The sequence below is a fragment of the Melanerpes formicivorus genome, unplaced genomic scaffold (assembly GCF_026170545.1).
Source record: "Melanerpes formicivorus ecotype bairdi unplaced genomic scaffold, bMelFor1.0.p_v2 SCAF_58, whole genome shotgun sequence".
In the NCBI taxonomy this organism is placed as follows: Eukaryota; Metazoa; Chordata; class Aves; order Piciformes; family Picidae; genus Melanerpes; species Melanerpes formicivorus.
The window spans coordinates 4,070,591-4,081,450 of record NW_027142410.1 but is presented as its reverse complement, the minus strand read 5'-3'; the positions used below and the strand labels follow the sequence as shown (position 1 = coordinate 4,081,450).

Here is a 10,860-nt window from a genome sequence, read left to right as displayed (position 1 = left end):
GGCGGACGGAAGCGCCCCAGCGCCTGCCCGGGGACGCTTCCGGGTTGGCGGCCGGAAGCGGCGAGTGCCTGGCGCAGGGTGAGGGGCGCGGAGGAGCCGCTGGGGCACACGGGGCGGCGGCGGGAGGCTCCGGGCGGCGGCATGAAGGGAGGAGGCGCAGGTGGGTGCCGAGGGTCTGTGCTAGGCTAGGGGAGCCCTGGCGTCCCGGGTCCGGCTAGGACCAGCCCTGCCGCCGGCCCGGGCGCGGGGGCGGTGAGCTCTGGTGCTGCGAAGGGCGGGAGGGAGCCCCGCAGAACCCCGAGCTGCAGCAGCCCTGGGGGGGCGAGGCCCCTCTCTGGAGGGTTTTGTGGCGTTTACGTGGCCCTAACAGCGGTCTTTGCTTTACCGAGAACGGGCTTTTTGCGGCTTCCCCCCGCCCCCGGAGCGGCCAGGCGCTGGCGGTTGTGCCAGTGGGTTCCTTGGTGCTGTCGCCCTGGCAGGAGGCGGGAAGAGAGTAGCTGTGTGCAAGGCGTCTTCGCCTATAGCCTGTTGTGCTTTGGTAAGGCAGACTGTGCGTGGGGTGTAAGACTGCGTGGTGTGACACTTGCAGTCGTTCTTTGTAGTGGAGATGCCATGGTGGCAAAGGGGAGCGTTGTGTGTGATGTGAGATTTGCCATAGTGTTTACTTGCTCTTGTGTGGACTTACTGTGTCCCTCCATTCATCTGGTGCTCTGCTTGGACTCCTCAGCCTTTTGGGCTGCAGTTTCTGAGCACTGTGAAGTGCTGAAGTGGGAGCCGATTTGCGGGATAGGCTTGTACTTGGTAATGTGTTCTGTGCTGATTGCAGTTCCTCAGTCCCTTGCAGACTAATGCACAGGTGGTACTTAGATCACCACTAGTATAAAAATCACAATAAGGGTATAATTAAGGCAGGTTGTCATGAGGAATGGGACAGACTTGTCCAGCCAATTAGGGATTGCTATTTCCTGTGAACTGAATTTTAGCAGAGAATTTAGGAGCCCTCTTGTCTCAAAGAGAGCTGTAAAGAAAATTCATGTTTGACAGAATGAAGGATGGAAGAGTAACTGTGAATCTCCTGGAGAAAAGCACTGGGAAATGTTGCACTGGAAATTACTTTCACTATTAATTGAAGGAATTTGTGTTATCACAATGGTTGATAAGTTTGAAGTGAATGCAGGCAAGCATTTATTTGCTCCTGGTGGTGTCCAGAGCCATTTTTAAAAAGAGCTTTTTTGACCCACAAACTGCTTGGAACTCTGCAAACAACTTCTGATACCTACTAAAAGGAAGTTGAGTGCTCCTTGCTACTGGGAAAACAAAGACTAACAACATCTGATGGGTTATTTGGCGTGCTGGAGGTGTCTGGCACATTAACAAGCAGAGCATAACCATCAGTTATCTCATTTGATTAGCCTGGAGGGCTGGTGGTTAGGTCTGGCAGAATTCTCATGCATTGTTTGGGTAAAAACAAGTTCACCTTGCTTGATAGCGCTGTACAGATTCATCATGTTGGGTTTGGATGATAATTAACTCCTCCTGACGATTTGAACTGCTGCCTGTGCTTTTAGCGTGGCACTAATCCTTTTTCCATCTAGCCCAGTGTTGTGGTGTAACCCTGGCTGACAACTAAGCCCCAGTGAGATGGGGAGGAGAATCGATGAAAAAGAACAAACAAAACTTAGGGGTTGAGATAAGAACAGCTTAGTAACTGAAAATAATAATCATAATAATAATAGTGATGATCATGAATATAGTAAAAAGAGAGAGAGAAAGCCTAAGAAAACATAAATAATTCACAATGCAATTGCTCACCCCCCACTGACCAATGCTCCAGCAGCAATCCACCCATCATCGCCAACTCTCCAGTTTATGTATTGATCATTATGTCCTATGGTATGGGATATCCCTTTGGCCAGTTTGGGTCAGATGTCCTGACCATGCTGCCTTTCAGCTTCTTGTGTACCTCCTTGCTGATAGAGCACAAGAAACTGAAATTGCTAACTTGGGATAAGCACTACTTAGCCACAAGTAAACATCAGTGCATTATCAACGTTACTTTCACACAAAATCCAGCAAGGCACTGAAACAGCTACTAGGATCAAAATTAACTCTGGCTCAGCTGAAACCAGGACACCCAGCTGTGGTGCTGCCACATTCTTTTGCCTTTGCGAGCCTCCTCAGGCAGTTGCTGGACCTTCCCCTTGAATGAATGTTACTGCACTGCTTTGTGTCAGTGAAGTGAGTGGTGAAAAGGTATGCTTGCCTCCCAGTTTTGCTGGGATGTGATGCTTGCTGTAGTGGAAGTCTGGTATATATTATCATTTTAATTATGCCAACTTCTCATTTGTTGTTTGAGATTCTGACACTCAAGCAGAAGTTTCTGGCTGCGCTATTTCTGTTCAGTCTAAAATATGCTGGCCTCTCACAATGTGTTTGATTTTCCCCTGTACCCTGCAGTACTGCATCATTGGTTAGTGGAGAGAGCCATGTAATTACTGTGATTTTACAGATTGCTGGAGGTCTGATCTGTATAGCACCATGGACTCATCAGAAGAGACTGGAGGCTCCTCTGCAGAAGAGAACTACTTTGTGAACTATACTTTCACCGACCGCTCCCACTCAGGCCGTGTGGCCCAGGGCATTATGAAACTGTGCTTGGAGGATGAGCTCTTTGCTGATGTTACAATCTCAGTAGAAGGCAAAGAATTCCAGCTGCACCGCTTGGTCCTCTCAGCTCAGAGCTGCTTTTTCCGTTCTATGTTCACTTCCAATCTAAAGGAGGCCCACAACCGAGTGATTGAGCTGCAGGACGTGAGCGAGAGTGTCTTTCAGCTCCTTGTGGACTACATTTACCATGGGACTGTAAAGCTGAGGGCAGAGGAGTTGCAGGAAACCTATGAAGTGGCAGACATGTACCAGCTGACTGCCCTGTTTGAAGAGTGCTCCCGTTTTCTGGCCCGTACGGTGCAGGTTAGGAACTGTCTGCAGGTCATGTGGTTGGCAGATCAGCACAGTGACATGGAGCTCTATGCAGCTGCCAAACACTGTGCAAAGTCACATTTGTCTCAACTGCAAGACACAGAGGAGTTCCTACACCTGCCTCTCCGCCTGCTGACAGACATCCTTACAGGTAAGGAGCTCTGGAGACTAGTCAGGATGTGGATGCAGGAAAAGGACTTCCAAGGATTGAACTAAATAGGTGGAAAGAGCCAAGCTTTCATAATCACTGTCTATTCAGAGGCTAAGATAAGCTGAGCAAAGCATTCTGGATAACTTAATCAGAAATAAATCCATTAATTGTTACTGGTCCTCAAGCATCTAAGCTGTAGGAAAAGGACACAGAGGATGCTGCCAATTCCCAGCGATTTGTCAGTTAACAGTTCAGAAGTATTCAGAAGCATTAGCATTTTTTCCAACGTTAGTTATTTCAAGCATTTGTTGTATTTTTGTTTGCATTCAATGGAAGAAGCCTTACCAGAAATGAACACCTTACGGAAGTCTTTTTTTGTCCTTCAGTTCGTAATCATTTAACGTAGTAATGCAGCAGCTCAGCCTGTGTAAGAAGGCTTGAGCCCAAGCTGTATTTTTAGACTACTTTAGTGTTGTTAACAATGGTATATAATTGCTAGGATTATTTAGGCTAGGCACTCAGCTGACTGACCTAGAGCCACATCTTGGGTAATTACCCTTCTTGTAAAGGTAATAACCTCTTGCAGTAATGGATGCCATGACTCACTGTTGTGATGAATGTGTCAACACATCAGCAGCTTAGTCCAGCTGCCACCAGTCCTTAAAGATCCTCTGTGGCCCTGGTAGATGCAGCCAGCACTTGCTAGCTTCTCCATGATGCAGCAGTCACAGCTCTGTTTTGTGCATTGATGTGTCATTGCTGGGGGAAGCAAGAATGAAGCAGCAGCTCCTGTGTTCAGATATGCTGGGCTTGGTTGCAGAGAGACTCCCCCTTTCTTGCTTCAATTAATAATTCTGTAATTAGTAATTGTTAGTAAATAACTATACTTTGTGTCATGTGCTTTACACGCTGCTACGAAAATAAACCTGCCACAACTGGCTTCTTTGGAACACGGGCAAATCCATCTGTAAGACTTAGAATAGCCTTTACAGTTCATATTACACATCTGAAAGTCTTTGCAGATACTTCATTGTGTTATCTCTAGTGCCTCCAAAGAAACTGATCAAAATAAATAGAAAAGCTGTTGAAGATAGGTTCTGGTAACTCGAAAAAATGATACATTCTTTACACTAAGTTGTGAGTTCATTAAAAAAATATTAGATGGAGCCACCCTTAACTTCCCAGGGATTACACGTAGTAGGCATAGTTTTAGGACTATGGCCTTTAGTGTTTGTAGTCCTAAGTTAAAATAATCAATTGCAAAAAAACCCTTTTTGCCATGCACCATCTATTTCCATGTATAGAGTCAAATTACTCAGTATTCATGCCCCAACTTAGCTCATTAAATGGATTAAAATCTGAAATAAATTCCCACTGCTGATAGGGAAAATCGTTTTCTTTTGCAATTCCTGCCTCTTTGTCTAGTTACTGGGGAATTAAATAGAGGAAGCGATTAGTGGCAAGGATTAAAATCAGTTTAATGAAATAGTAACTTACTGAGTTTACCTTTTGTTGCCCTCTTGGACCCATTTGAAAATGGGTTCTTGCATTTAACCACTACCTGTGCTGGATAGCCTATGGCAATCCCTTTTCATAATAAACACGAGGGGAAATACTTGCTTTTGTTCCGCGATTTTTCTCCTCCCTTCTAGTACAGAGAGAAGTGTTGGAATTTGTCTGATGCCCTCAGCATCACTGAATTCAGGGTTTTCATAAGAGCAGAGTACAAAATCAGAGTGCCTTCATAGGGAAGCCTCTCGATGAATAGAGCCATAATCACTGACTTTGAGACTGGAAGTAAGTATCTAAATTCTGCTAGGTACTGTACCAGTGGCAATGATGCAATTGTTTGTGGCATCATCAATACTTCTAATTATGTCTTAAACTGAAATGTGAAGCAGGCTGTGTGTTTTCTGCTGTCACACTGCTAAAGAAAGCTATAGTCGTTCACTGGGGATTTCCAAATGTTAAGAGGATAGCAGCAACACCAGATGTTCTTTCTTGAGTGTGAGCTATCTGACAGTATTCAGGGAAGGAAAATTCTGCAGACAGGCTTCTAGGGCCGGCCAGAACAAAAGGCAGCTGCTGAGAGTTTCAAATAAAAGAATTGTTGTTTTGCCTAAATGCTTAATTAGAAAAATACTCCTCTTCTTCACAAAGCATGCAGGTTCTCTTTCCTGCCCTTTTTCTCTCAGACGTGGTTCTTTTGTTGAAATTTGTCCAATGTTCTCAAGGCCTGGCAGCTGTCCTCTGCTATTTGCCCAAACTAACTTCATGGAGATGTCTGGTTGGCAGTGCTGATCCTGCCTGCCAAAATCTATAAACCTTTCTGTCTTCTTTTCCTCTCTGGAAGGGGTTTGTGGTGGGAGTCGGGGGAGGGAGTCACAAGAAAAGGATGTTCCCAAGTAGGTACACCTTTGTCTAGTTACCATAAATGCCTTTCTATCCCCAAACCGCAGATGGCGTCCCATGCTCTCAGAATCCAGCAGTTGCCATAGAAACCTGGATCAACTTCAACAAGGAGGAGCGAGTAGGCTTTTCAGAGACACTGCGGTCGAGCCTGAAGGTATCAAAAGACCTTCTGTTCTGGGGTCGGTGTAGCACTTGCTGGTTTCACACTTCCCAGAGCAGGGCATTCTGCTCACAGGTGTGACTTGGAAGTCAGAAAACACAAATGCCATTTCAGTTCATGGTGCTGGTGTGAGGAATATTTGTATTGTCATAAATAGCAACCCCATGGACAGCTTTTTTAATGTAACCTGAGGCTGCTTGCACCAGCGATGGGGGCCATGCCACAAATAGCTTATTTCACCAGATGCTCAGTTACCAAGAGACAACTCAGAAATCTAAGTTTGGCTTTCCCCTTAAAATAACTTTTCTGCACCAGTGATGTAACCAGCCCTTATCTAAACCACAGGCACTTGGGTTCCAGTGAATCTGTTGCTATGTCAGATATGAGCGGTGTCTCAAAAAGCCTTGAGGCTCTTGAGTCCTTAATGCTGTAGGGTGGCAGGACTTGGTAAGCAGGTCAAACACCTCAAGCCCTGAGACAAAAAACTTGGTCTTAGGCACCACTGATGTTTGTGTAAACAGGTCCAGTTCTGCTGACACACTCTTCCTTTCTCTCAGGTGATTGGAGAAAATGTTCACATCTACCTGATTGGAAAAGAGTCATCACGTACCCATTCACTCGCTGTCTCCCTGCACTGTGCTGATGACGACTCCATAAGTGTGAGTGGCCAGAACAGCCTGTGCCACCAGATCACCGCGGCGTGCAAGCACGGTAGTGACCTGTATGTAGTCGGTGGCTCTATTCCACGGCGCATGTGGAAGTGCAACAATGCAACTATAGACTGGGAATGGTGTGCCCCTCTGCCCCGGGACCGGCTCCAGCACACCCTCGTGTCTGTGCCAAGCAAGGATGCAATATATTCACTGGGGGGGAAAACTCTGCAGGACACACTCTCTAATGCTGTCATCTATTACAGAGTACGAGACAATGTCTGGACAGAGACCAGCCAGTTGGAAGTGGCAGTCTCTGGAGCTGCAGGTGTAAACCTTAATGGTGTCATTTACCTACTGGGCGGGGAGGAAAACGACTTGGACTTCTTCACCAAGCCCTCCCGGCTAATTCAGTGCTATGACACCAACACGGAGAAATGCCACGTGAAGCCGTACGTGCTGCCTTTTGCGGGGCGCATGCATGCTGCTGTGCACAAGGATGTGGTGTTTATCGTGGCCGAGGGGGACTCGCTGCTGTGCTACAATCCCCTGCTGGATAGCTTCACCCGCCTGTGCCTGCCAGATGCCTGGAGCTCAGTGCCCTCCCTCTGGAAAATCGCTAGCTGCAATGGCAGCATCTATGTCTTTCGTGATCGCTACAAAAAGGGTGATGCAAACACTTTTAAACTTAACCCTGCCACCTCTGTTGTAACAGTCACAAGTGGCATCAAAGTGCTGCTCACTAACCTGCAGTTTGTCCTGGCCTAAGAGGAAGAACAGGTCCAGGGATAGACAGGGCAGCAAGTGTGTTCTGCAGTGCAGTGCAGTACAGTGCAGAGGCACCCGTCTCCCTCAGCACCAGTCCTGATTATTATAAGCTCAGAATGTCCAGTAAAGAGCCCCTCCTCAGTACCTGTGCAGAGGACATGGGCTTTCTGGCCGTGGGCCTCTTCTTTTACATAGCACTAGTAAAGTGGAGCTGCTACATCTTAGATTACAGATGGAATAAATGCTACTACTTTGATCCCCTGATGATAGGCTACTTGTGTTTGAGGCCCAAACTGCAGCAAATAGCTCTTTTAGCCTGAAAACAATCCACCAGTAACAAATCCTATGGCATATGGACAATGTCTTTCTTGGCCCAGACTGCTAGTTTTAACTGCCTGGGAGGCTGTGTGTTGCTCTCGTGTCAGTCAGAGATTTAGATGTGCACTGTGTCCTCCAGGGAAGTCCCCATTTGAACATTCCCATGTCCCTGCTGCAGAAGGAGGGACTGCCAGAAATACTTGCAGCAGACAGATTCCAGAGCTGAACCCAAGACCTCTAGTAGGTTGCATTATTCATCACTTCTAAAGGAGAGGTAAGAAACTGAGTACTCGCTCCTTGTTCTGCCATCACTTACCATAAAGAGGGAGATTGTTTTTATGAGCATTGGCTTCCTTTACTGCACAGGGAATCCCCACCTGTAATCATAACCTAGTGTTGGTGAAAGACACAATTAAGACCACTTCCTCCTACCCCTCTCTGTTGGCACTGTAATTCTTTGGGTAAGAATCTGAATAAAGTCTCTGCTGAGACAAAGTTTTCTTTTCCTTTGCTGAAAACATTGCAGAACTTCCTGTGCATAGCAGTTCAGTTCAGTACTGATTGTATGGGAGAGAAGAACCACAGGGCTGCAAGAGATCCAAGGAATTAGCACTAAGGAAAGAAAACTGTAACGAAACAGCCCAACCTCCAGTTTACTGTATTTTATATAAAAACTCCTTTATTGACAGTTAAAAAGTACAACATTTGAGGCCTTCATTGGAGCACTAAAACATGGTGTTTCTAAAGCAGCCAGGACAGAGATTTTGACAGTTCTTACTGACACTGTGCAGTTGTCCCAGCAATCACATTCCTGTGAAACGTCTCCAGGACCTGAACTTGCTTCTGCCGAATGAGGATGTGGGGACGGATCTTGGCAATAGCCTCTACTGCTTCCTGAGGGCTCCAGCGGTGCAGCTGAAAGGGCAGAAACCCTGCAGGTGAAAATCCATTACATCCCTGCACTACTTAATGAAGCCTTCCTGGAGACTAGAGGCCACACCAGAATTGATACAGAACTTTTTGCTTTGCCCACTCTATTACTTCACATTCCCTTTGGGAGGGGCCTGAATGTCAATGTAAGTTCATGAAGGAGTTCCTCAGTTGAAGAGGGATGGTTGCTGCCTGGCATCTGCATTCTGTCTCACTCATGCTTCCAACCTGTGGATAGTTTCCTGTCCTAGCCCCACCCGACCAGTGCACAAGTGCAGCTTGCCTTTTTCACTTATTTTTAAAATGTTACTAGTACTTCCATCACATTTTAGCATTTGGTGAAGAAAATTTTGTCTTCAGCACTAAAGGTAAATTTTCCAGGGAGGATTTAATAACACCAATGGAGTAATCTGCATGTGGGGTTTTATTCTTAGCACTGTTTCACCCAGCTGGGCCTGTAGAGGAACTTGAAACATCAAAGTCAAGTCTCCTGATCCTGAATTGTATTTATGGAGAAGCTTAGAAGCCTGGCCATTGTAGTTAGCCAAGGAGAAAATCAGAACAACAACAAGAAAATCAATGTTTATCTGCTCAGTGAACCTACCTTCACAGGTGTCTTGTTATTCCTATCTCAATCTGTTCCTCCATAGGATGATTTAATACTGTCAGAATTACTCAAAACCATAAAACATAAATGAGCCTAGAAACAGAGCAGCTTCCTGAAGACTGGTTGGTGTGCCAGAATCGGGTGTAAATACTACCAGATCATGTGTTTCAATGCTTTGCTGCAACAACAGCTTCTCTTTCCCATAAGACCAGAACGTCTTTGCCAATGCCTGTGCTTGTAAGAGAGCTGGCAGAGGCAGACTGTAGGGCTCAAGGAGAAGACTACTTAACAATGTCAGCTGTGTGGCAGCTTCACTTGTCTTGGTGGTATTGATAAGTGCAGATGAACAAGGTGTGCAAAAGCTAAGCTGTATCAGAAAAAGCTTAGACAGCAGTTTAACAAACAGTAAGTTTCACTTGTTTGTTACCCTGTGTTTGCCATACTCTATGAACCAGTAATGCCAGTCGAGGGTCTAGCTACCTACCCCTCTTACATCAGCTCTCCAGTCCAGACTCCATAAAATCATGGAATAACAACATACCTCTTAACATGCTCAGGCTTCTTGAGCCAAAGCAAACTGTAAAGGTTGGCTGCATTCACCCAGCCTGTACAAAAAGAAATCCTTTTGGGCGCAGGACCCTCTCACCTGAATTAAATAGGCTGCCACCATGGTGGCACTGCGGGAGCGCCCTGCCTTGCAGTGCACGTAGACACTGTTACCGTGGGCACGGTGTTGCAGTATGAATTCAACACCCTTGTGAAGGTTTTCCAAGGTAGGAACTCCAGTTAAATCCACAGTGCTGAGACGCAGCTGCTCCACTCCCATTGCCTCCCATTCCTGAAACGGACATAGCAGACTCCATCAGTTAACTCGGCGGTTTTCCTTCTGAGAGAAAACCCCAAACCTGATGAGGCAATTAAGAGGTCCAGTGGAGTTGTACGCAGAGTTTGAATGTCAATTCTTGAAATCACGTATATGAATATTTTAGTGCTGGCTACAAGAGGAGTGCTTCAGCTAAAGGAAAAGGAGGGGGACGGGAATTCATCAAAAGCAAGTGACGGTCTTGTATTTGTACAGTGGTGTGTGTGGAGGGTAATGCTCCCTTCCTGCCACTTCAGCTCTAGCATCTCACTCGTATCCTTGCGTTTTTCTGGTCTGTCGAATGGTTTTAAAAGTCGCCTCAGGAACAAGAAGCTGCGTCTCTGCTGTCAGAGGACATGGCTGCCTGGAAGGCGGCAGGAGATGGCTAAAGCCTCACCCACGCCGCGACAGACAGAACCTTCCTAGGGGGGCCGGCCAGCTCCCGGGCTCACCTGGACAGAGCAGCACAGGAACCGGGTCTCGTACTCCTCGTTGAGAGTAACCACGGCGCGCACATTCTGCTCCACCACCAGCTGCGGGCACGGATACAGGCACCGTCAGGCACAGCCCGACACGGCCCGGCCCGGCCCGGCCCGCCGCGCCCGGCTTACCCCGCGGCTGCGTCCCCTCAGCGGCAGCGCGCCCAGCAACACGGTGCCGTCGATGCGGTGAAACCAGGGCCGCTGGGAACCGGGCAGCTGCGCCCGTACTGCCGTGTACAGCAGCGTCGGGTAAAAGAGCAGGCGCGCCGCCCCGGCGCCTAGCACCTCCGCCACCCCCATCGCTGGCCGCGCCGCGCCAGGAGGGGCGGGGGAACGCCGCGGACGAGCGCACTCAGCGTAAGCAGACGGGGGAGGCTCTACGGAGGGCTGGCGGCAGAAGCGGGTGACGCGGATGCGCTCATTGCCGTAGCTGCGGCGGCTGCAGCGGCGCGGTGTCCTTCGGCGTGGCGTCGGGCCCGGCACTGCGAGGCCTGCCGTAGAGGGCGGGGCGTGCCCTCAACCCTTCTGTCCGGGCCCGCCG

The 10,860-nt window shown here is 47.9% G+C and overlaps 2 protein-coding genes across 3 annotated transcripts; one reads left to right on the top strand and one right to left on the bottom strand.

The window, feature by feature from the left end:
• Positions 1–17: 17 nt before the first annotated feature.
• Positions 18–8,105, top strand: KBTBD4 (kelch repeat and BTB domain containing 4). 2 transcript variants are annotated; one of them, XM_068161580.1, is made up of 4 exons: positions 18–160; positions 2,510–3,130; positions 5,590–5,696; positions 6,260–8,105. In XM_068161580.1, the coding sequence occupies exons 1-4, from the start codon at positions 142–144 to the stop codon at positions 7,118–7,120; spliced, it is 1,608 nt and encodes a 535-aa protein (XP_068017681.1). In that variant the 5' UTR covers positions 18–141; the 3' UTR covers positions 7,121–8,105. The 2 variants fall into 2 exon arrangements, with proteins under 2 accessions (XP_068017681.1, XP_068017682.1); XM_068161581.1 differs by having other exon boundaries at positions 26–78.
• On the bottom strand, positions 8,091–10,826 carry PTPMT1 (protein tyrosine phosphatase mitochondrial 1). The gene is made up of 4 exons (XM_068161587.1): positions 10,449–10,826; positions 10,290–10,370; positions 9,622–9,813; positions 8,091–8,353 (listed from the first exon to the last, which is right to left on the bottom strand). The coding sequence occupies exons 1-4, from the start codon at positions 10,617–10,619 to the stop codon at positions 8,213–8,215; spliced, it is 585 nt and encodes a 194-aa protein (XP_068017688.1). The 5' UTR covers positions 10,620–10,826; the 3' UTR covers positions 8,091–8,212.
• Positions 10,827–10,860: the final 34 nt, after the last annotated feature.